The sequence below is a fragment of the Brassica oleracea genome, chromosome C1 (assembly GCF_000695525.1).
Source record: "Brassica oleracea var. oleracea cultivar TO1000 chromosome C1, BOL, whole genome shotgun sequence".
NCBI classification, from domain to species: Eukaryota; Viridiplantae; Streptophyta; class Magnoliopsida; order Brassicales; family Brassicaceae; genus Brassica; species Brassica oleracea.
This window is the reverse complement of record NC_027748.1, coordinates 7,755,783-7,779,848: the sequence shown is the minus strand read 5'-3', so window position 1 is coordinate 7,779,848 and position 24,066 is coordinate 7,755,783. Positions and strand designations below refer to the sequence as shown.

At 38.3% G+C, this 24,066-nt stretch overlaps 5 protein-coding genes across 8 annotated transcripts; all 5 read right to left on the bottom strand.

Moving 5' to 3' along the window:
* Nucleotides 1–224: 224 nt before the first annotated feature.
* On the bottom strand, nt 225–4,498 carry LOC106305633 (multiple RNA-binding domain-containing protein 1). Its single transcript, XM_013741990.1, has 15 exons — nt 4,292–4,498; nt 4,080–4,187; nt 3,868–3,982; nt 3,156–3,787; nt 2,935–3,066; nt 2,768–2,857; nt 2,553–2,670; nt 2,133–2,453; nt 1,989–2,053; nt 1,668–1,821; nt 1,276–1,380; nt 1,078–1,179; nt 818–985; nt 578–712; nt 225–493 (listed from the first exon to the last, which is right to left on the bottom strand). Coding segments are annotated over exons 1-15 (2,355 nt in total). The 5' UTR covers nt 4,294–4,498; the 3' UTR covers nt 225–385.
* A 558-nt stretch (nt 4,499–5,056) lies between these two features.
* Nucleotides 5,057–8,514, bottom strand: LOC106305656 (cyclin-T1-4). Its single transcript, XM_013742007.1, has 7 exons — nt 8,388–8,514; nt 7,855–8,105; nt 7,397–7,478; nt 6,857–6,991; nt 6,442–6,617; nt 6,201–6,352; nt 5,057–6,081 (listed from the first exon to the last, which is right to left on the bottom strand). Exons 2-7 carry the CDS (start codon nt 8,079–8,081, stop codon nt 5,249–5,251), a joined length of 1,605 nt encoding a protein of 534 aa, XP_013597461.1. The 5' UTR covers nt 8,082–8,105; nt 8,388–8,514; the 3' UTR covers nt 5,057–5,248.
* A 321-nt stretch (nt 8,515–8,835) lies between these two features.
* Nucleotides 8,836–11,012, bottom strand: LOC106305666 (heat shock protein DDB_G0288861). 3 transcript variants are annotated; one of them, XM_013742032.1, is made up of 3 exons: nt 10,874–11,012; nt 9,964–10,624; nt 8,836–9,930 (listed from the first exon to the last, which is right to left on the bottom strand). In XM_013742032.1, the coding sequence occupies exons 2-3, from the start codon at nt 10,559–10,561 to the stop codon at nt 9,065–9,067; spliced, it is 1,464 nt and encodes a 487-aa protein (XP_013597486.1). In that variant the 5' UTR covers nt 10,562–10,624; nt 10,874–11,012; the 3' UTR covers nt 8,836–9,064. The 3 variants fall into 3 exon arrangements, with proteins under 3 accessions (XP_013597486.1, XP_013597471.1, XP_013597479.1); XM_013742017.1 differs by having other exon boundaries at nt 8,836–10,624; XM_013742025.1 differs by having other exon boundaries at nt 8,836–10,618.
* Nucleotides 11,013–12,853: 1,841 nt separating this feature from the next.
* Nucleotides 12,854–14,311, bottom strand: LOC106330500. Its single transcript, XM_013768958.1, has 2 exons — nt 13,971–14,311; nt 12,854–13,899 (listed from the first exon to the last, which is right to left on the bottom strand). Exons 1-2 carry the CDS (start codon nt 14,257–14,259, stop codon nt 12,854–12,856), a joined length of 1,335 nt encoding a protein of 444 aa, XP_013624412.1. The 5' UTR covers nt 14,260–14,311.
* Nucleotides 14,312–20,814: 6,503 nt separating this feature from the next.
* LOC106305686 (cyclin-T1-2) lies at nt 20,815–23,625 on the bottom strand. 2 transcript variants are annotated; one of them, XM_013742047.1, is made up of 8 exons: nt 23,471–23,625; nt 23,421–23,433; nt 22,987–23,209; nt 22,604–22,685; nt 22,225–22,350; nt 21,932–22,113; nt 21,717–21,865; nt 20,815–21,634 (listed from the first exon to the last, which is right to left on the bottom strand). In XM_013742047.1, exons 3-8 carry the CDS (start codon nt 23,178–23,180, stop codon nt 21,156–21,158), a joined length of 1,212 nt encoding a protein of 403 aa, XP_013597501.1. In that variant the 5' UTR covers nt 23,181–23,209; nt 23,421–23,433; nt 23,471–23,625; the 3' UTR covers nt 20,815–21,155. The 2 variants fall into 2 exon arrangements, with proteins under 2 accessions (XP_013597501.1, XP_013597494.1); XM_013742040.1 differs by having other exon boundaries at nt 23,421–23,625.
* Nucleotides 23,626–24,066: the final 441 nt, after the last annotated feature.

The following is a 24,066-nucleotide window of genomic DNA, read 5'->3' as shown; positions in this document are numbered from 1 at the left end:
TCGTCCCCGCTTCCGTCCCCGTTTCTGTACCCGTATCCGTCCCGGTGCATCATAGATATTCATAGCCACTTGTCTGTATTCTCCTAAATGGAAGCTAGAGATTGTACTTTAGCAGCGTCAGCAATAAAGGTTTTTCATCCGAAAATTCAACTGAACCGATTTTGTAAGTTTTACTTGATAGAAAAAGTAAAATTTTATAGATAACTGGAAAAGGTTTCTACAAATTCTATAGAAATCTCTGTATTTAGCACATTTATCTATTCGTAAAAAAAAAAAAAATTAAAACAAGTAGAAGCCAGTACAGAGCAAAATTTCAACCATGGGAACCACACACAGTGGACAGACTTAACACCAACACGAAACTTTTTAACAGAGGGGTGTGTGGCTATTCAGCTGTTCTCCTTCTCTTTGGAGTGTCGTTTTCTTGATACTTGGCAGCAGAACGACGCCTCTTCTCTTCCATGCTATTGTCGTCTTTGGCCCACTCGATCACCTGCAATGAAGGTAAATAAAGAGTCGAGAAAGCATACAAACCTAGAGGCTTGAGAGAGATATAAGAGTGTAACATAAGTCATACCAAATGGCGTCCGTAGAAATGGGTGCTCGACAGTGCTTTTTTGGCGTTTGAAGCTTCTTGCTTTGTCATGAATTCAACAAAAGCATAACCTGCGTACTGTCCTATATTCCTCTTTGGAAGCCTGAGACCCTTGATCTGAGACAACAAAAAGAAACATGAACGAATGTGGTTTGTTGTAAAGAAAACAATCTTAAACTGAAACAGGCATCAGACCAAAACTTAAGCTATTGCACTGTTTACCTGTCCAAATGGACTGAAAAGCTGTCTTAATTCCTTCTCGGTTGTCTCAAAAGCTACATTTTTCACATGTAGCTTTGTTGAAATTTTGTCTGAGCCTTTGGCAACCGTGTCCCTACGCTTGTGTTCAGTAAACCTCAACTTCAAAGCATGCCCATCAAGAGAAGTTCCCTGAAAAATCAAACAGAAAAAATGTCACTTCCCAACGTCGATTCGAATCCAATCAACTTTTAAGTTTCAAAGAGGCTTGACTTATTATATACCTGTAGATCTCTAAAGACACTGGTCGCTGTCTCAACAGAGTCGAATTCGAGAAAACCATAACCGCTTGAAACATTCTTCCCATTCTTTACATGCTTCATTATCTGCTCATGATGGATTAATAAAGAAATATTTAAAAACAGACTCAATAGTTCAGTGCATACCATTCAAGTGACATCACCAACGAACAAACAACTTACCTTCACACTCAGTATCTTTCCCTGCTTCACCAGGTCTTTCAAATGCTTCATCAAACTCTCATCAGTCGTTTTGAAGCTCAGATTCGTAACATGAAGGACATTTGACTGAAATATAACGCAACGAGTAAAAAGTTACAGACAGACTAATTCAAAAGATAAGTGTAAGTAACATTTTCGTCTACAAAATTGATCAGAAGACGGATATTTCAAGCCCATGGAACATAAATTATACAGTACCTAACCTGAAACTCGCAAGATATTTAACTAAATTCGTATACAGCCACAAAAGGTAAGACTCAAATAAACTTCAGTTAACCAAGCTAACCAAGATTTTTTAAACTAACACAATAATATGATATAATAAAGTCCACAGATTTCATAACTTGACATACCTCAGTTACGTCAGGATCGAGGTTAACCTCCTGTTCCAAGTTGACTCTTCTCAGATCATTTACTCCATCATCACTCTTCTCTTCTTTGTTCTCAGGAACTGTTTTTGGCTCAAGAATATCTACAGGAGCCCACTCGAGATACAGGGGAGCATCTCTGCAGTAACAACAAGAAATTTGATAAGGCAGTTTTGTTTAAATTTATCTCCAAGAAGTACTCTAGGGAAAGAATGAGGATTATAAATATTTAGACTGAAACAATTATCACTTTACTGTTCTTCCCTTCTTGGTTTAATAAACATCAAAGTTAATGTTTAAGCTTACTTGTAACGCTTGTATGCCATCTTCTTAATAGCTGAACGTGCATCAGCCGGTTCAAGGAAAACAACCTGGAGGTCATGTAACAAAGGGTTAGAGAACACGCAACTATATTGGTTGTAGAACACACAGAAGGAAAGAAAAAAATACCAAGGCCATTGTCTTCGTTGGAGGGAGAATAATTTTTTCAATTCCAAATTTTCCAAACATTTGTGCCAGTTCCTTTTCAGTCGAAGCAAATGGCAAATTCTTAACCAAGAGAATGTGTTTGCTTCGGTTCTTCTCATCACCTTTCCCTGTAGCGAACGCTTCCAAAGCAGCGACATTAACTCCAGCCTTAGCAAGGGCTTCTTTGGTCTCTGCAATCACTTTTGTTTCAGCCAGAGCAAGGCGTACGGCAGGATCATCAGATTCACGGTCAAGCAGCTCGCTCTTGCTTACGCCATACACCCTGACTGTGTTTTCTAGAATCTACAACAATAAAGGGAAATACATTAAGCAAAACACAAAAAAAAAACAGACACTAAAATAAACATTAATGGATGCATTTTTGAAACAAGAAAAACGTACAGTGTCCTGTCGCATGAACAAACTATTCCAAGCCTTTGTGTTTCCACCTGCTTCAGACGCCTTTCTTGCTTCCTCCTTCTTTTGCTTGAATGTTTTAGACAGATTAGAAGTTTCATCCCTGTTGAGAAAAGCCATCGTAATTGGTAAACAACTAATGAAATTTTTCCATTAAAAACTTTTTAAGACCGAAACTTAGAAAGGGAAAGGACACTGACACTTGTTTATCAAACGTTACACGAGGCTTGGATGGTAAAACATGAAGCAACCGCCCCTGGAAAAAATCGTTATCTAATACCTCCATTGCCCTGCATCACAATCCAAAATTATTAAAAACCACCCAGAAAAAAAAACACACAAGGCTAAGTGTTAGCATGTATAATACCTTGCTGCATGTTCCGGAACCTGGTAGAGGATGTAGGCAACTCCTTTGGACCTTTTAGTCTCCCTGTCAAGAACAAGATGGACCTCTGATATCTCACCGAATGGGCTAAAATGTTCCATAAGATCTTCTTCCCTGTTGCATGATATTATTTTTGACAGCAATCAGAGATGAACAGCACAAGGAGAAACATAAAACAGAGGATGCATAAGACAATTCATTACGTTGCAGTGTAAGGCAGGTTCCGGACGAAAAGGCGACCAGTCTGGAGAACATCATCACTGTCAGGTTTTGAATCTTGAGCCATCTTGCCATCATCTTCTTCTTCGACCTCCATGGCATCTTCATCACCACCTTCCTCAACTTCATCATCATCGCCATCAACGGGAGAAATACGAGTATCAGCGTCAGCTTCACCATCATCAGCTTTGTCTTCATCACTACCAGATTCACTATCACTGTCCGAATCCGACAGGTTTTTCTTGACCCTGCTCTTGAAGTACTCCAAATCGTCAACATCATCAGTAGGAGCAACAACGTTCCTCTTTTTACTCTTTTCAGTATCTGATGACCTCTCAGCAGCACCACTGGAAACAACAACTGGCTCATCAGCTTTCTTCACCAACACCTCCTTCTCTTTCTTAACGGATGGAGCAACCGACGTGTCATTGGACCATATCTTCGACTTGCCCCTCAGCATAACGTCGAGAAACTCCTCGCGCATAGGATCATCAACCTCTTGTTCCTTCTTGCTCTTTTTGTTCTTTTCACTATTCTCTTTGAGTTTCTCTTCTTTCTTGAGCGAATGACGACTCCAAGGACGGGGAGCGTTCTCGTCTCCCACTTTACGAGCAATCTATTAAGTTAAAAGGAAGAATTCAAGACTAGTCTACAGAGGTGAAAACAAGAGTCTCTCCAAGTTTTTTAAGTGCAAACCTCAACAGAGATACGGAAAGTATCAAGGTAAGAGTTGTTGAAGTATTTGATAGCTTCTTGAGCGTCTTGTTCACTACGAAACCCAATAAAAGCCATTTGTCTACTTGTACCTTCCCTGCGAAGCAAATAAAATATATTCAAATTAAAACGAGAGCAGGGTCACAAAACTTAGTTGTGAAATAACGAGACTTTGAATATAGTAGTAGTAGTACCTGGAACGCAGCAATTTAGCGTCTGTGATTTCTCCTTTCTTTGAGAAAACATCTCGAAGACGAGCCTCTGCCACTTCTTTGGGCAGATTCTTCACACAGATCCTCGACCTAGAATTTACAAAAAAAAAACCCGACAAAAGAAGATGAGTTAACTTGGTTTCTGCGAAACCTCACTAGGAAGAAGGAACAGTTTCCGGGAAAACAAGACTTACATCTTTTAGTTTTGCAATAGAAGAGCTGGTTATGAGAATTGTAGACTCCGAAGGGACCTCGAAATTAGGTTTTCTAAGAGACGAAAGACAAGACTTTGATCCTTTTTGCAAATGTTTCTGGAAGACTCTAGTGTCGGAACAATTAACTCAGCCGCCGGGACGAGGAAGAGATGAAGCAAGTTTAAGGGGGCAGCGAGAGGGTTTTTGCTGTTCCTACTTTAGGTCGGCTTTCTACATTTTATTTAGAACCGAACCGGTCCGGTCCAAATAACCAAATAGTTGTATTTTTTAATACTGAATAAACCAAACCGAATCATAATTATACAGCGGAGAACTTGTAACCGAACTAAAATGAGGCTTTTGAGTTTTCTTTTCTTTGGTCGTCACTCGTCACTCCTACATTAGTCTTACTCAGCAGATCTGTTCTTGATTTGATTTGATTTGATTAATCAATTTCCTCTTAATTTAAAAGCTAGTCAGCCTGAATGTATGGCTAACCGGTTTGGTCACCTTGATAACCGATATATGAAAAATTAACAATGACCAACAGACAAATGGAACAAGGTTAGACCATAGTACCAAAGTTCTAACCAAAAACACAACATTGACAAATCAATTGACCATTCTGTTTCCTATTTGACGAGTGTAAATATATCGGAAAAAAATCTCCAGGGAGGTCTTCTCTTCCTTATATATTATAATGCAAAGGGAATGCAAATAACGATCAAAACTGTACAGTTCCTAGCCTATAGTAGGTTTCAGATGGATGATGTAAAGCTGATTTAGTTTCTCAAGTGTTGGTTTATGATTGTAGTACAAGTACCAAAGAATAAGGGAGAATATAAATCCAACATTATAAATACACTCAGCTCGTTCTACACCATGGCTGGGAATCAAAAGTTTGCCAATTGTCTCTTAGAGACCCATATGAGAATGTTCAAAAACAAACAAATCACTTTACCTCTCTTGGGAGTGTCTTCTTGCCTCCCGGTCACCATGACTATTATGGCTACTATCTCCTCCGCTTGTCTTTAGACCTCCTTCAGCATCCTCACTGTTGTCTATGTGTTGCTTCTTTCCTTCTCCCAACTGTTTTTCACAAGGGCTTTCCATTTTTCTCTTCCGGCTAGGCATTGTTGATGAAACATCATCTACCATTTCACCTTCCTCGCTGTTGCCCACCAAGTTGTTTCCATCAAGAATCTCGCCGTGCTCTGTACCAATCTTCTTCTGGTTGTCTTTGGCATCTTCAACAGCTATTTCCACATCTTCCAGTTCTCTTTCGATCAAATCATCCTCATCTATCACATCCTTTTTCTTCGTCTTCTCACCTTGGGACTTCTTAGCCTCTAGTTTAGCCTTCACCTTATCTCTAAGCAATTTTATATCTTTCGGCGATTGACTCACCGGGGCATCACCTGACTTAACAACACTTCTAGATTTATCAAGAGGGATGCTATCATCTGGAAGATTTGCATCTATTCTCTCTGTTCTGTCCTTCTCAGGTGCCTCAACTTTCGTTCTAGACTGATCCGCTTGATGAGTTTCTGTATGCTCGGTAATGACACTACCTGCCTCACCACTCCCATTATCATTGCTCTGGTTTTGTGTAGCTTTCGACGAGCCCCCAGGGTTGTCAGAATTCGAATGTTCATGAGCTGGACGTGCTGATATTGGCCTCGAACCAACTTGTTGAGCCGATCCTCCATCTACACTACTTTCGACTTGGCTTCCTTGAGATGCAGGAACACTATTTTGCTCATAGAGCTCAAGCATTTGGTTGCTCACATCTGAAGCGTACAAAAAGCAGTAGCTGTTAGCATCATATCCAGAAAAAAACACGCAAGCCAAACAGATATGGTGGAAAAATTCTCATAAAATTCCTTTATAAAGATAGTACTCTTCTTACCCTCCAGTATTCGAGGTGTGACATCAAATTCTTGCCACCAAACCTTATCTCCATCCGATGGTAATTTCACTTTAAGGAACTTAGCAGCAAGAAAAATTGCACCAGCCGCAATGTGGTGAGGCTTAAATTGCAGGCAGAGTGACGTCCGCAGACTGCAAGCATCTTTTCATTGTATGAAGACGAAAATACAAGGCACATAGATCTAACTGAATCTTTTGAAGTAAACAGACTTTTAACGTACCCATCGTTAACAAAATTCCATGCAACTTGGGCCAGAGCATTCTGTGCGACCTTGAATTTCTTTATTGCTTCGACAAGAGGTTTATAAGGATGATTTACATTGAAGTCAAACCCCAATGTAGAAAGTACAATCTTTTCTCCGATTAGTATAAGCTCTTTCTGTTGCTCATATACTTCCTGCAATAGTCGAATAAGTTCGTTCAGCACACAGAAGAGAACTAGTCGATACAGTGACCAACACCGATCATAGTAACAGAGAAGGACTGTACATAAACAACGAACAAGCACAATCTGGAGGTGTAAGTACAAAACTAATGTCATAGGAAATAGAAGATACGGGGCAAAACAAGCACATTCACTTTGAGCTAGCTAAACATCAAGCAGCGGAGTAGAGAAGGTCTAAATAGAATTGGGACCTTTTGCTTGATTTTCTGTGCAGTAACAGGATCCTTCTTGTGTATTATCTCATAGGAGACAACAATAACATCTTTTAACGGCCTTGGAGTTTCTTCAACTTTTCCAGCAAGGAACATGCATACTGTAGCAATCATCTGAGTGTGGATGAAGGAAAACAAGGGGAAAAGGGATCAGCATTAATGTTAATACATAATACTGTTCTGCTATAGAAAGATACATCAGTAAAAAGAACTATATACAATGATCCCAACTCCCAAGTAGACAAAAAGAAGGCTCTTAAATAATATGCATCATGACAGATATCTTTGCAGCAAATCAGTCTAAATTCACCAAGTGCATCAGCTAGTTTGTTCTCTATGTATACAAAGGTAATTAGCAGATATGGAGACGAAGAATATTAACTGGCACCAATTAGCCATTTCAACCTCTAAATTCACGCAAACAAGAGTGCAGCAGATTGACTCGAACAACAAAGAAAGAGTAGGCCCATATCTCTAAAGCATTCAACTAGGTAACGTGCAAAAAGAATATATACTCACCCGTCTGTCATTCCTCGCATGTGACTGGCGAATGAAGAATCGATGGCAGAATATTATTGATGTAGCTATCGTAATCTGAGGACTGTTAAGAGAAAACTATATCAGTCGGAAAGCTAACAGTGCAGATGAAACTATACATGGAGAACGATTAACATTACGTATATTGTACAGCAATATAAACTGATTTTTGCAGAGCCATTAAAGGACTGTTAGAATATATCACACAAGGAGAACCCACCAATTTCACCTTTACTATAACTCCAACAGTATTTATTCATGTCCTAAAAGACCTCTACCAAACCAAATTCTATAAGATCCTACAAAACCTATATGTAAAGGAATCACTAGAATCTGAAAGCAAAGTAAAAGCAAATGTCGTGATTAAAGGAACAATCATGTCCTAGATCAAGCTCGCAAGAATTTACAAAATCTAGGGGGAGAATGAAGGTTATACTTACACTTTCAATTTCATGCCCAAGTCCTGCAGAAACGTACAGTAAGACTTGCGGAGGTATGTTTCCTTCTTCAAGTCAATCTTATCCAACCTCGAGGGCGAGTTTTCCTCTATCTCTTTCCGTCCAAAATACCAGCGGGAAACCTCGTCCTGGTTCTCATTGGGATTCCTGGAATGTGATGAAACGCCACTCTCGTTGTATGAACATTCCCCACCTAATACTCCAGCCATTGCTATCTTTCTCAAAACTCAAATCTACCAAAAAACCAATTGTAATTGCTATTTAATCTCTGCGTCAAAGAGTTGTAATTGAATAAGAAAATTGAGAGATTCAATCAATTCGCCATGCAAATTTCAATTCTTCACAGAGAGATCCGAACAAAAACCCCAAATTTACGAAACTATTTCGATAAAAATTAACTGGGCAAGTTTCAGGAAGCAGGAAAAACGTAAAACCAGATCCGAGAGATGCACACGATCGCAAGAGAACCAAAAACCTAATCGAGGAAGATGAAATTGGATTCGATGTTAACGTACCAGGTTAATCGATTCTTCGATCGGGAGCTAACGCGTAGAACAGCTGCGTTCGTCGATCCCCTAACCCTAGAGAGAGAACGAGAGAATAAGGAGAAAAGGGCAAAAAGAAGAGGATTTTCAACAAATATCCCCCCCCGACATACAAGTGATTTTGTTATGATTCCTTTTGGTTAAAAACATTTGGGGGAAAAGTCAAACCTTTTGATAATTAAGGGACGAAAAAGGAAATGCAGTAAGTGTAAATTAAGATTTTACCATTTTTGTTCTTTTTTAATTGGAAACGTGACCATTTACGTTGACCTACTTTGGTTGATTAATAATCTGAAAATATTCAATTCAGATAAAACCAATGCATAGGCAATGAAATCATTGTTGGATTCAATTAATTGAATCAGAATAATCAAATTAGACTATTTTGGAACTTGACAATGACTTGTTATGTCCCAAATTTGTACAAAGCACACTTTTTTAACAAACAAAACAAAAAAGATTGGACATTTCACATTAAATATGTTAGAAGAAGAGCTTCCCTTGTTCCAGACTTCCAGTGTGTACTTTTCCTAGTTTAGATGCAAAACATTCATATATAATAGCGCGATAAGAGATAGGATCGCTAAGGAATCCCTAAAAGTCATTTCATTGTTCAACTCCTAAACATCACACCTTTGATCCACCCACTACTTGCCTCTGCAAGACCCATTTGTCTTCAGCTTCTTACGAGCCCTCTCTTCTACTTTGAAATCAGAGTTTGTAATCTCTCTAGCAGCTTCTTCATCCTTGTCTTCTGACTCCTCAACCACTACTCTTTCCTCTGCTTGATTTGCCACGTTTGAACTGGCCTTTCTTGACAAAGAATCTCTCCCACAAGAAGCATCTTTTGTTGCTTGCTGTGTTTTATCTATCTCAGTTGCTTTAAAAGACCCATGGCAGCTTCGACAAATCACTTTCTTGTTAAGATAGTAGACCCTTATATACTCGTGTTGCGTCTCGCATATGTTGCACTTTGTCCAAAAGGTACTGACTTTTGATGTGGGCTTGTTGCTTCGACCTCTACCGTTTCGAGAGGCCTTAGAACTTGGCTGTCGTTGTTGTTGTTTCTGTGGGCTCGGTTGTTGTTTCTGCTGGTTTGGTCGTTGTTCCTGCTGGTTTGCAGGTTGTTTAGGCAGCGGTGGTTGTTTGGGCTGTTTAGGTGGTTCCTGCTGCCCATTTGCTTCTTGTTTTGGCTGCATTGGTGATTGCTGCTCCTCATTTGCCTCTTGTTTGGGCTGCTTTGGTCGTTGCTCCTGCTGGTTTGCAGGTTGTCTAGGCTGTTTTGGTGGTTCATTCTGCTCATTTGCTTCTTGTTTGGGCTGCATTGGTGATTGCTGCTCCTCATTTGCCTCTTGTTTGGGCTGCTTTGGTCGTTGCTCCTGCTGGTTTGCAGGTTGTCTAGGCTGTTTTGGTGGTTCATTCTGCTCATTTGCTTCTTGTTTGGGCTGCATTGGTGATTGCTGCTGCTGATTTGCCTCTTGTTTGGGCTCCTTCGGTGGTTGCTGCTGCTGCTGCTGTGGTTGCTCCTGTTGGTTTGTTGGCTGCTCCTGCTGCTTTGCTGGTTGCTTCTGCTGCTTTGCTGGTTGTTTGGGCTGCTTCGGCTCCTTTGGTGGTTGCTTCTGCTTTTTTGCCGGTTGTTTCGGCTCCTTTGCTTGCTGCTTCTGCCTTTTTGTAGCTTGCTTCGGCTCCTTTGGTTCTTGTTTCTGCTTCCGACTCTTTCTCGGTTTAACTTCTTTCACCATCACCACCCTCCTCTTCTGATCAAAAGCAATCCTCTTAACCTTATCAGACAGCAGAGACCAAGCTTCCAAAATCAACTTAAACGCACCTTCTGCTCCTTCACACTTGTTTTTATCAGGATGAAGCAAAAGTGCCAGCTTCCTGTACTGCTTCTTCACAACTCCATCATCAGCCAAAGGATCCACACCAAGAACTCCATACCAATCAGGCTCCCCTCCATTAATCTTGTTTCCTGCCGAGATATACACATCTATCAACATCAACACTTGCTTCAAACCGTCGAGCTCAGGGTACAGATTCTGAGCCTTGACAGCAAATGTTTTCGCCCCGGTGTAGTCATTTTCTGTAACTTTCCTCTTGGCGATGTCCATTGCCCTTATGGCTTCATCCTTGTTGCACTCCATGTCTCTTTAAAACAGAGAATCTTCAGACAGAACCTTCAGAACTATTATTTCTCTCACCTGTCTCTACAGAAAACCATACATGCAAATCAGTTAAGTCGAATGAACATCTCTTAGTCCTTACTTACCCAAGAGTTCTGAAGGTACTGTGTATCTAAGCGCAAGAGAGAATATCACAAAGTGTTGAAAAAACAGATTTTGAAGCTGAGAGTATAAGAGAGTAGCAACAATACACAAAACCCATAAAGAAAAGAAGAATCTTTTCACTTTAAACTAAGAAAAGAAGAATCTTTGAGAAGCAAAATCACATCTTACCGATAAGTAGGAAGACAGATTCTGATGGAGTCCTTAACTTTTTTATTTGACCGTTTCAGTTTGCTGCAAGATTCGATTTTTTCTAAAGAGATTATTAAACCCAGAGAAGCGAGAAACGGAAGAAGAAAGAAGAAGAGCAACGAAGCGCCTCAGATTATAATGACAGCTGATTAGGAGATTGATTCTGATTTCGTAAAAGTAATTGGGGTAAACGTCAAACGTTCTGAGATTTGAGGGGTTGAAAGTGAAACTATTAGTTATTTTTTTCCCTCTCTTCCTTTCCCGCGCTTTTGTTTTTCTCTTTCCCGCATTCTCTAGGATTCTCGATTTATTTTCTCACAGTCACACCCACCCTCTGGATGTTTGTTTCTTATAATATGTATTCAGGCCCGGCCCAATACATTTTTTTTTTGTCACAGTGATTCTTGGATTTTAAAAAGATACCTTCACCATATTCTCTCACAGATTTAAAATGCTAAACATTCCTTCTCAGAAGCAACTGAGCCACATAGGCTGAAGGAGCAGTAGACTCGTGGCTGCTATATGGTGTTGTTTCTTATCCTTCAACCAGTGATGATCAATGATGGATCATAAATACCAAACCGAATGAAGCAATCAGAACCATCATCCCAAACCGAAAGTATGAACCATAACAGAACCGACGTTTTGTTCTTTTATTTATTTTTAAGCTTTTGTTTCAGTCAAATGAGTGTTCCTTATGTTTAGGAAACAACCTTCTCCAGTTTCGCACTTGCAAGAGATGATGTCTCCACCTTTTCTTCTTGTATTTGTGTTGAGATTGAACCTTGATTAGAATCTCCAACAGAAAAAGAAGAGTAGCTTAGAAGAAGCTACAAAGGAATGAAAGAAGAAGAAAAAGAATGAAGAAGAAGCTTGGAGCGCAAGCAACAGGGGAAGAAAAAGAAGTAAAGCCAACGACAACAACAAGAAGTCGAGGAAGAGACTTGGCTGTAACTAGAAGTTACAACAAGAACAATAAGAATAAAGTCTAGTTAGTTTAGTTAAGCCAACAAATGTATGAAGTGTTGGTTAATGTCTACCTAGTCAAGAATTGTTGTTTGAGTTGGTAAGAGTTGTTGGTAGAGTTAAGGCTAAGTTGTAGTAGTTGGAGTGCAAGTGTAGTAGTTAGTAAGAGACTACTATAAGTATGCATGTGTGTATTTAGGCCTGGGCATTTCGGGTATCGGTTCGGTTCGGTTCGGGTATTTCGGGTTTCGGATAGTTTGGATAGGAGCTAGAGGATCCATTTAGTACTTGACCTATTTTTGGTTCGGTTCGGTTCAGATAGTTTCGGGTTCGGTTCGGTTCGGATAGTAAATGTAGGAACCGGAAAATATCCGGAAAAAGTTCGGTTCTCATTTGGATCTGGTTCGGGTTCGGACAGTTCGGATAGTTCGGATAATTTGGATAAAATATCAGTTATTTAGGGTAAAATATCAAATAATTAGGATGATTTTAGATAAAAATTTTGGATATTTCAGATTACTTTGGATATTCCAGATAAAACTATCTGGATAGTTTCGGATACTTTCGGGTAGTTTGGATACTTTATAATAATTTAGTTATCTTCAACTATTTTCAGATACTTTTAATAGAATTTTAAATTAAAAATATATATTTAATGATGTTATATGTATATATAATTAATATTTTTATATATTCGGGTATCCGTTCGGTTTTTGGTTCGGTTCCTGTTCGGTTCGGTTATTTCGGATATAAAAATACAGGAACCGTTCGGATATTTGAGGATATTGGTCCGGTTCCGGTTTCGGGTATTTCGGTTCGGTTTTTTGGTTCCGGTTATTTTGCCCAGGCCTATGTGTATTGTTGTAAAAGGTATCCAAGTCTAATAAGAAAAGATTAGCAGAAGAGAAAATGTAGACAATAAAGAATACTCTCTTCTCTCTACAACACAAACATAAACGTTAGAATAAAGATGAAAAGAGATTCATAACATTATCATAAAAAAGACGAAAAAAGATTCATAGATAATGAGCTCTTGACATGATCTTTCCTCAGCTTCTTGAAAGCCATCTCAATAGCAGCAATCGTTTCTTGTGAATCCTCCTCCTCACGTCCTCTTTTACATCTTTCTTGTGCTTGATTTGCGGTATTTCCGCCAGAATAAGATGAAGGATAGTAAGTACCACCACTACTTGTTGTTTGCGGACTCCATTGTTGTTGTAGCTTTAGAAGATGAGAAAATGACAAGTATAGTTGCTGCAAAGCAAACTTCTCTTGTGGAGTTGCACCAATGTACGGGGAGGAGGAACTTGTCCCAGGTGGAGAAGCTCTGCTGGTGTTGTTGTTGTTGTTTGCTGCTTGATTTTTAGCACTCCACCGTGCTTGTTGCTGTTTAAGTAGAGAGACTGTGTAGTTGAGTTGATTCATATAAAGATCAAATGAGGAAGAAGAAGAAGAAGAAGCAGCTCCGTTTGTGTTTTTCTTCGTTGCTTGATTTTGATGAGCACTAATCCATTGTTGTTGAAGAAGAGATAATGCTACGTGTAAGTACGTCACATAACGGTCCCATGGATTTTGCTCGGTTGCAATGTAAGCATGTCCACAGCTTTGACAATAGATGGTCTTGTTAAGATAAAGATCCCTCCAACACTCGCTTCCTGTGTCGCACCCATTGCACATTGTCCAAAACATGCTGTGTTTCTTCAAATTTGATGAATTCACAGGCGCGCACAGGACCAAGAGCAGGCTTATTACTTCTAGTGTTAGCACTTGGATGCACACCGTCTCTAGCACTTTGATTGGCACTAGAAGAAGCTGGCTTGTGTGGATTAGGTGGCTTCTGTGGCCCACTTGCAGGCTGTTTACTTCTAGCTTAAAAATTTGGATCCACACGATGTCTATTGGAACTAGAAGAAGCTGGCTTGGGTGCATGCGTTGGTCTCTGCGGCTCACTTCTAGCTTTACCATTTGGAAGAACCTGGAGGCTTGTTGGGTTGGCTTGGTGCAGGTGGCTTCTGCATCCCGGTACTCAACTTCCTCATCTGATCATAAGCACTTCTCTTAGTCTTGTCAGATAACACAGACCAAGCATTCGAAACCAACTTAAACGCACCTTCTGCACCTCTAAACTTGTTCTTATCAGGATGAAGCAAAAGAGCCAACTTCTTGTACTGTTTCTTCAGAGGTTCATCATCAGCCAATGGATCCACACCAATAACTCCATACAAGTCAGATTCTTTTCCTCCGTTGATGATCTTGTTGGCTGCTGTGATGTAAACATGGATCATCATCGACACTTGACTCAAGCCATCAATGTGAGGGCATAGGTTTTGAGCCTTGGTGAGAAATTTCTTGGCTCCAACGTAATCATTCTCCGAAAGTTTCTTCTCAGCAATGTCCATTGCCCTTTTAGCTTCATCCTTGTATTAGAGTAAAGGCCCAAGTGAATGAAGACAAGCCCAAAGTCCATGTAACTAGGGTTCCTAGTTCATATAAATATAACTATAATGTTCTAGTGCAGGCTGCGTTTCTAGCAGCCAAACCTTTATTTAGATGCTTTATAAGAAAGGAAGAAGCTTTGAAATTGTCACCAAACACAAATATATTGTTTATTGATAATCAAAGATGAAGGTTTGGCTGCTAGGAACGCAACCTTGGTTGCCCTGCACAAGACCATTATAGTTATATTTATATGAACTCTTCGTACCAAGGAACCCTAGTTACATGGACCTTGGGCTTGTCTTCACTCACTTGGGCCTTTACTCTAATACCTTGTTACACTCCATGTCGTTTGAGCAGTCTGTTACTTTTAGTTTTTGTTCGCTGGAAAAAGAAAAAGAAAAACAAAAACAGAGAGGAGTAAACGAAATAGGGTTTAGATCACAAACCAGCAATGGAGTAAGTCAATGAAACATCATCTATCGACTTCGATGATTCAACCTAGAAATGAAACAGAGTTATACTGGCGAATGATATTACTTATTAGATTTTTGTAAGAAAAAAATTAATTAATTAATTAAGTAATTTTCTCAGAAGTAGTAGAAGGACCGAAGCGAGACAAAGAGGTGTTTAGTTGTTATTTTAGAAGACAGAGTTTCATACCTAATAAGACGGGAAAAGCTGTGAAGATAGAAAACTGAAAAGTATGAAGAGTTTGATTGATATTTATATTAGAATTTCCTCTTTTACAATTACATCTCCTCAAGCGAAGCGTCTTCTTCACTCTTCCCAAATAAATAAAAATAAGAATTAATTGGGGTAACTCAAACGTTTAGGAGATTAATTCCAATTTAGTAAAAATAATTGGGGTAAACACAATGTTTTTAAGTTCGACCCAGACACTGAACCGCAGACTTACTGGATTGCTAGATCACTGGATCGACCGCGAGTGAACTGCAAGTTAATAAATGAATTAATTTTATTATATAATATATATTAGCTAAAAAATAAAAATATAGAAACTAAAGTTTAATATTTTCTAAATATTTTTAAAGCATAAAATAATAGTTTAGATATGTATATATCTTTTATGTTAAAAACATTTAGAAAATACTTAACTTTAGTTTTTAATAAAAAAATTTTATATTTTTTATTTTCATTTGACTTATCAAATAAAGAAAAAATAGTTTAGACAATTTAAAATTCTAGGGAAAATGGTTTATTCCCCTGCGGACAAATTGTTCCCGGTTTTTTCACACACAAACTTTGAAGTCATGCCAAAAACCACATGAACAACAGAAAATTGCTTATTCTCTTGTGAACTAGTTGTTCCTGGTTTTTTCACACATGAACTTTTAAATCATGCCAAAAACAACATGAACAACTCTATTTTTTTTAATTACATACACAAACTATTGATTTTAAACTAATTCCCCTAAAATGGTACGTGTTATTTAAAAGTTAACTTGGTTTATAACAGATGGAGAACCGGTTTAATTTGAGTTGATAAAAAAAATACTACGTCGTTTTATTATTTTTCTTTTTTTTTGTCAATTGCTCATTTTCTTCGTAAATCGTTTTATTTTTCATCATCAATTGGAGATACTGCACCGATTTTATAGTTCCTTGTGGCAATACATGGAGATTGGTAAGCTTGTAGTTACTGCTCTCCTTTCTTTATGTGTCATGTAAAACGTTTTATTCGTCTCCAGAATATTAAATTTTATCCCCAATCGATGACGAAAAGTAAAACGATTTCTGAAGAATAAAAGCAGTTGACTAAAAAAGAAGAAAAAGAATAAATTGGTTCTCCACCTGTCATAAATCAAGTTAACGTTTAAATAACACTGTTTACGGTTTCAGGGAAATTAGTTTAAAATCGATAGTTTGTGTATGTAATTCAAAAAATAGAGTTGTTCATGTGGTTTTTGGTATGGATTAAAAGTTTATGTGTGAAAAAACCAGGAACAAGTAGTTTATAGAGGAATAAGCTTTTTTCCCGCTGTTCATGTAGTTTTTGCCTTGGCTTAAAAGTTCGTGTGTGAAAAAACCGGGAACAATTAATTCATATAGGAATATGTCATTTTCCCTAAAATTTTATGTAACAAGGTACGAGTTATGACATCTAAAAAAATCAAGACATAAAATTCATAAATATTTAAATGTCTAATGTGAATAACAAATTAAACTTCAAATCCAAAATAAACCAAAATTAAAAAATCACTGTAATAAATTGTCAATAACGGAAATAAACTAACACCAAGTCATATCAACTAAGTTCGGATCTCTCTACCATCGTTCACTTCATTTTCTTCGGGTGGTATAGTGAAATCTTCGTCAAAATCTAAAAATCACAAACTTCTTTTTTTTTGTTAGCACCTAACTTATTAATTGGAAATTTATAATATAAAACATAATTAAAAACTAAAAAAATATGAAAGTTATTTATTGGTTCAACCGGTATCAGATTCGGGTTTTAGTGGGTTTTTTCTGAATCACCGGGTTTCTAAATATTGGGTTTTGTGAAAAATTCAAACCAATTTTTTTTTGGATTACCGGGTTTACCGGTTCAACCGCGGATCCGGATCGGATTTCAAAACACTGGATAAACGTTAAACGGTTAGACATTCGAGGGATTATTACTTATTTTTCCCTCTCTTCCTTTCCCCGCGCTTTTCTTCTCACACACTGTCTCTAGGTTTCTCCATTTATTTCTCACACCCTCTGGATGTTTGTTTCTTATATATATATTTAGGCCCGGCCCAACACATTTTTTTTTCTGTTTCTTTAACCATATTCTGTCACAGATCTAAAAGCATGATTATTGGGTGGTTCTTAAGGTGAAATTTTTAACGGAATATAAGAACCCGTCTCTTAAATTTTAACTAAAAAATCTAAGAACCGGCTCTTAAATAAGAGTTTTAAGAATCAGTTCTTAACTTTTTTATTCTTAAAACATTTTTAGTTAAAAGTTAAGATACGGGTTCTTATATTCCGTTAAGAACTACACCCTAAGAACCCCCAATAATGATACTTACTAAACATCCCTTCTGAGAAGCAACTGAGCAAACTGACCCACATAAGCTGACGGAGTAATGGACTCTCAGAGCTGCTATATATATAAAAACTCTTGAGATGTTTCCGACAGTATGGACAACAACACAGTTCCAGACCAGATTTCTTATCCTTCAACCAGTAGTGATCAGCAGCTATTATCAGAATAGAGAAACAAGTTTTCCCAGTAGATACGAACACACTGTACTTGGCCAAAATGAGCTCAGAAATATATGACAAAATAGGAACAAATGTAATTGATAACTCATTAACCATGAAAGTAGAAACTTTCTCTACAATATTTTAGCATAGAGATGAAAAAGATTCATAACATTATCATAAATAATCCTTGAAATGATATAAAGTAGGACTCTGCAACTTGGTAATTAACTCTTTTACTTGTATTATTAAACCACATCTTTCCTCGGCTTCTTGAAAAAACTCTCTATAGCAGCAATCGTTTCTTGTGAATCCACCTCAAGTCCTCTTTTACATCTTTCTTGTGCTTGACTTGCGGCATTTCCGCTACTAGAAGATACTGACACTGAACACTTGTGGTGGACACTACCAGAAGATGAAGGATAATAAGTACCACCACCCCATTGTTGTTGTTGAGGAGACGATGAGTGGTTGACCCCTGGAGACACAAAACTTCCCGGTGGAGTTTTCGTGGTGGCACTAACAGATGGTGGAGAACCTCCCGCTGAAGAAGATGAAGGATAATAAGTACCACTACTTGTGTTTTGGGCACCACATTGTTGTTGTTGTTGAGGAGATGATGAGAGGTTGACGCTCGGCCTCACAAAACTTGCATGTGGACCTTTCCCCCCGGTTGCACTAACAGATGGAGTCGTCCCATTGTTCTTTTCTGCTGCACTCCATTGTTGTTGTAGTTGTAGAATTGAAGAAAATGTAGAGAAAACTTGCTGCAAAGCAAACTTCTCCTCTGGAATTGCACCAACGTATGAGGAGGAGGAGGAACTTGTGCCAGAAGTAGAACCTCCGTTGTTGGTGTTTGCTGCTTGATTTTGTGCATTCCAATGTGCTTGTCGCAGCACAACAAGAGACAGTGTGTGGTTGATTTGACTCACATGGCTTTCCCATGGATGATTTTTCTTGGTTGCACCAACAGAAGAAGAATAAGCTCCTCCGTTTGTGTTTTTGTTCGCTGCTTGATTTTGATGAGCACTACTACTCCATTGTCGTAGTCGAATCATAGATAATGCCTTGTTCAATTGCCTCACATAATGGTCCCATGGATTTCGCTCGGTTGCAGTGTAACTCTGTCCACAGTTTTGACAACGCATGGTCTTGTTTAGATAAAGATCCTTCCGACACTCGCTTCGTGTCTTGCACCCATTGCACATTGTCCAAAACATCTGTTTTGATGAATTCACAGGCCTAGGAGCAGGCACATGACCAGGAGCACAAGTAGGAGCAGGAGTAGGACCAGAAGCATAAGTAGGAGCAGGAGCAGAAACAGGACCAGGAGCATAAGTAGGAGCAGGACCAGGAGCAGCCTTATTACTTGTAGCCTTAGCATTTTGATTCACGTTAGAAGAAGTTGGCTTGTGTGGACTCGGTGGCTTCTGCGGCCCACTTGCAGGATGATTACTTCTAGTGTTACCATTTGGAGGCACACCGTTTCTACTAGCATTTGGATTACCACTAGAAGAAGCTGGCTTGGGTGCATACGTTGGTGGTCCACTTGCAGGCTGGTTGTTAGCATTTGGATGCACACCATATCCAGCACTTTGATTCACGTTAGAATAGTTTGGCTTGGGTGCATATGGTGGTGGTCTCTGCGTTCCACTTGCAGGCTGGTTACTTGTAGGTTTACCATTTGGATCCACACCGTATCCAGCACTTTGATACACGTTAGAAGAACCTGGAGGCCTGTTGTGTTGGCTTGGTGAAGGTGGTTTCTGCATTCCAGTATTTGACTTCCTGATCCTCTGATCATAAGCAGCTCTCTTAGCCTTGTCAGACAACAGAGACCAAGCATTCGAAACCAACTTAAACGCATCTTCTGCACCTTTACACTTGTTCTTATCAGGATGAAGCAAAAGAGCCAACTTCTTGTACTGTTTCTTCAGAGCTTCATCATCAGCCAATGGATCCACACCAATAACTCCATACAAGTCAGATTCTTTTCCTCCGTTGATGATCTTGTTGGCTGCTGTGATGTAAACATGGATCATCATAGACACTTGATTCAAGCCATCAAGGTGAGGGTATAGGTTTTGAGCCTTGGTAACAAATTTCTTGGCTCCAACGTAATCTTTCTCGGAGAGTTTCTTCTCAGCAATATCCATTGCCCTTTTAGCTTCATCCTTGTTACATTCCATGTTGTTCGATGGAAACGTTTTAGCACCTATAGAGAAAAACGAACTCAGAGGAGAGTCAATGAAATAGGTTTTATGTCAAAACTTAGTAATGAAGTAAGTCAAATGAAAAAAACATCATCTATCGACTTCAATGTTGTGACCTAGAAGTTAAACAGACTAATTAATATACTGACGAATCGGATTAGGGTTTTGTAAGATTTTTAAGCTTCCCGGAAGTAGTAGAAGGACCAAAGCGAGAGACAAATAGGTTTCGTGTAGGCGAGTTTCATCATCATACCTTAAGAGAGGAAAAACTGTAAGGGAGAGAAAGAAGATGAAAACTGAAATATTTTTGGTTGGTATATTTATATATTTTATCCTTGTTACAGTTACATCTCCAACGCAAAGCGTATTCTTTACTCTTCCCAAAAAAAAAAAAAAAAAAAAAAAAAAAAAACTTGTTTTGAGAGAAGTTGTATTCGTTTTTTTTTTGGTCAAACAAGTTGTATTCGTTTTATTTTCTTTTACCAAAAAATAAAAAAAAAGTCTAGTCAGCGAAAGAGTAAACAAATCACAGCCCTACATCATATATTCAGTATTCCCTCATTCTCATAGTTATTATTTTTTTCTTTCCTTTAAAACATTGATTTCAAAGGAAGTATTATTAGAGTCCTCGCTGTATTTTGTTTGTTCTGAAACATAAATGTAATTATTTCTATTTTTATATTTATTTGTTAACCTTTAAATATGGTATACAAAAACAAAACAAAAAACGAATAAAAACCAAAAATAGATATTGCATTAAAAATTAATTCTATACTATTTGAAGTTTTTGCAATTTAAAGAGATTTCTGCATATAAATCAATTTTCTTAAGAAAAAAAAAGGATTCAATAAAAACTTGCAAGTAAGACTTTTGAGAAGTGACCAAACAATCTATTCGAGCTAAAGGGAAAAAAGGAAATACAAATCATATTCGAATCTGAGATCATCTACTGTATACAAATATTTGCAAGAGAGTGGAGAAGTTTCTAAACTTAGTAGATGAATATCGTTAATTGCGTTAATCAAGGGAATAAAAGATCTCAAAGAATCGGTGACGATATCTTTTTCTCCTCATAAAATCTATCAAATCTACTATGAGCCATCATCCAAATCTAATTTCATAGTAACTGTAAGAAGTTAGAGAACACTGTCGTATTACACATTATATTGACAATTCTCAAGGAATCTTGAAACTAAACCATCTAGTTGTTTTGGTGAAAACATAAATTCTTCAAAACTCACCTACCTAAAAGCTCTTCTTAATGCCCAACACCGTTCTTCCAAAGCTTCTAACTAAAAGAAAAAAAATCTAATACCACTACTTCACACCATCTTCAACGACCATCTCCGTCAAACCTTTGTCAATTCATCAGAGAAACACCAGCCATCAATTCAACATGAGCACCTGAGCATCTAGGATAATCTCACTGTGTTCTACACTTGTGTTGCTATTAGAGAGCTTTGACTTCCCATCTCCACTGTTTTGTCATCTTCATCACGCAGCTCCTCCACATCTTCTGCTCCTCTTTCAGACAAATCCATTTTCTTTATACCTTCATCTGACTTTTTATCTTTCTCTCCTTTATCCTTGACCTCCTCTGCACGCAGTTGCGAGTCTTCATCAATAGAATGGCCGTTTGGATTCTCTCCAGCTTCTATTTTTGAGTTGTCCTTTTCAATTCCTTCAGGCCTAGACACATCATCGTCCACTATCTGATCATTGCTCTGGCTTAGATTGACTTTGGATGGGCCTCCTCCTCCAGTATCAGAACTTGGACATTTATCTGTGGAAGCCACTTCTTTTGAGACAGGTTGATGCACCATCTCTCCACCGTTGCTTCTTTCGACTATGCTTCCTTGGGTTGTAGAAACATGCTTTTTCTCATAAAGCTCAAGCATCTGGCCACGGATATCTGAAAACAGAAAAAAAATGATAAAATAAACCGAAGCAACAAAGTCTAGAGAGGCATCAAAGTCAAAAAGATTAGCACATACCCTCTAGTTGACCAGGTGTGGTATCAAACTCTTGAAACAAGCCCTCTCCGTATGATTGTAAGTCCACTGTTAGGTGCTCAGCAGCAAGGAAAAAAGCACCTGCTGCTATTTGACGAGGCTTATATTGCAGGCAGAGTGTCGTCCCGTAACTGCAAAATGACTTGTAAATTAAATAAAGAAGAAGAAGAAGAAACACAAGGTCTATATAGCATTACCAATCGTTGACAAAACTCCATGCAACTTGAGGAAACTGGGACTTAACCTCTTCAACCTTATACTTCTTAATTGCGTCTATCAGAGGTTCGTAAGGGTGACCAACACTGAGATCGAAGTTTAACGTAGAAAGAACTAGCTCCTCTGCGCTTAACACACACTTTTTCTGTTGCTCACATACTTCCTGCAAAAGTGGAATAACACTTATATGCAATAGAAAGAGAAACCATTGAAAGTAAAAAAACAAAGGGAAAAGGGACAAGGAGGGGGTTTAGGATTGGAAGCATATAGAAACCTTTCTCTGGGCAGGAGGAACATCCTTCTTGTGTATTATCTCATAAGAGACAATAGCAACGTCTTGTAAAACCCGTGGAGTTTCCTCGGCCTTCCCAGCAAGGAACATGCATGCTGTTGCAATTGTCTGCAGAGAAGGTGTAACAAAGCAAAAGGCATAAGTACAAATGTAGTTGTTCTTTCTATCCAAAACGACAAAACAGAGCTTGATCTATATCCCATACGGCATTTCTTTTGAGGTAGACTCATATGATCAATCAACTAGTACACTTTGTCTAGAGCTAGCCGAAAAATGACACAGCGATCTATAGACTCACAGATTCGCTAAAAAGATGAGAGACAAAATAAATACCATTCTGTTAACGTCAAACTAAACTCACCCATCTGTCATTCTTAGCGTGTGACTGACGAAGGAAGAAGCGGTGACAGAATACAATAGCAGTGGCTATTGTTATCTGGGGACTGCGTTGAGAGATTATTAATATCAGCCACATTCATCCAAGGAACCACAAACCGAGTAAGCTTATGTCACTAGCAGCTTTAGTGTATAAAAGCAATGCTATACTAAACTAAAGTAACAAAAGAGTATCGATTCCCCTATACGATAGCACCAAACCAAACTATAGAATTTCTAACATCTACACCAAAGCCTACATTCATGTCAAAAGGATTACATTTTCTTAACTCAAGATGGTGAATCTTAATAAGGGAGATAGAAACTAAGGTAGCATAACAAATGGAGGTAAGGAGAGAAGAAACATACACTTTCAATCTCACACCGAGATTTTTCAAGAAGGTACAGTAAGACTTGCGTAGGCGAATCTCCATTTTCAAACCCATACCATCTCGTCTTGACGGTGAGTTAGTTTCGATTTCTCGCCTTGAAAGATACCAAGAGACAGACGTAGCATCATCGCCCTGGTTGCCAGGAACCTTCACAGGCAACGGTCCATCCATTGGTACGCAGAAAGCGATGATCTTTTTGACTGTTAAAGAGATTAGAATTGTGGTAAACCTCTTAACAAGAACTGAAATCAACTGGATGAGGAAGAAAAGTCCAATTTCGAGAAAAGACAATGCAGTAAACAACGAGAAGATCATTCCCAAGCCAAATGGAACAATTGCATGTGGAGGTGAGACCAATGAAGAAGAGAAGCGTATACTCGGATGAACAGAAGAAAAAGGATCGATGCTTACCTTAAAAGTCTAAAACATGCGCAGAACCCACAGAGCAATGAGGAGAAAAACGAACGACGGGACCTCAATTGGGGGATTGACACAAAGTCAAGATCGATACTTTCCTCAAGCAGATGCACGCTTCCAGAGAAAGAAACGCCCAAAACGAAACCCACCCTAGAGCGAGCGAGAGAGAGAGAGACGAGGAGGAAGGAAGGAAGGAAGATTTGACTCCGCTCCTTGTGGGATTTTCTTTTTGGTAATCAGAGGGCGAAAATAGAAATATCAAGCGTATACACTTGGCAAAGCTTATAACCAATCATACTTTAACACCTGTACTGAAAATATCTATACTATTAACTCAATCCATGTGTGATATTTTTATTTTGGACCAAAGTTAATTAAATGATTCTTTTCCTATAAATATTTGAACTTTTTTTGACAAACAAATTAATTAGATATTCATATATATTCTCTGAAATCATATCTGAATAAAATCGTTCATATCTTTTTATTTACAATATAAATATATATTTATTTTTGCATTAAAATCAATATTTTCAATATTTAATTAATTTTGTGTTTATTTATAACATATATGTACATTTCATTTTTTACTCAAATTATATTTATTTAATTTCGTGTTTATTTATATTTCATTTTAACT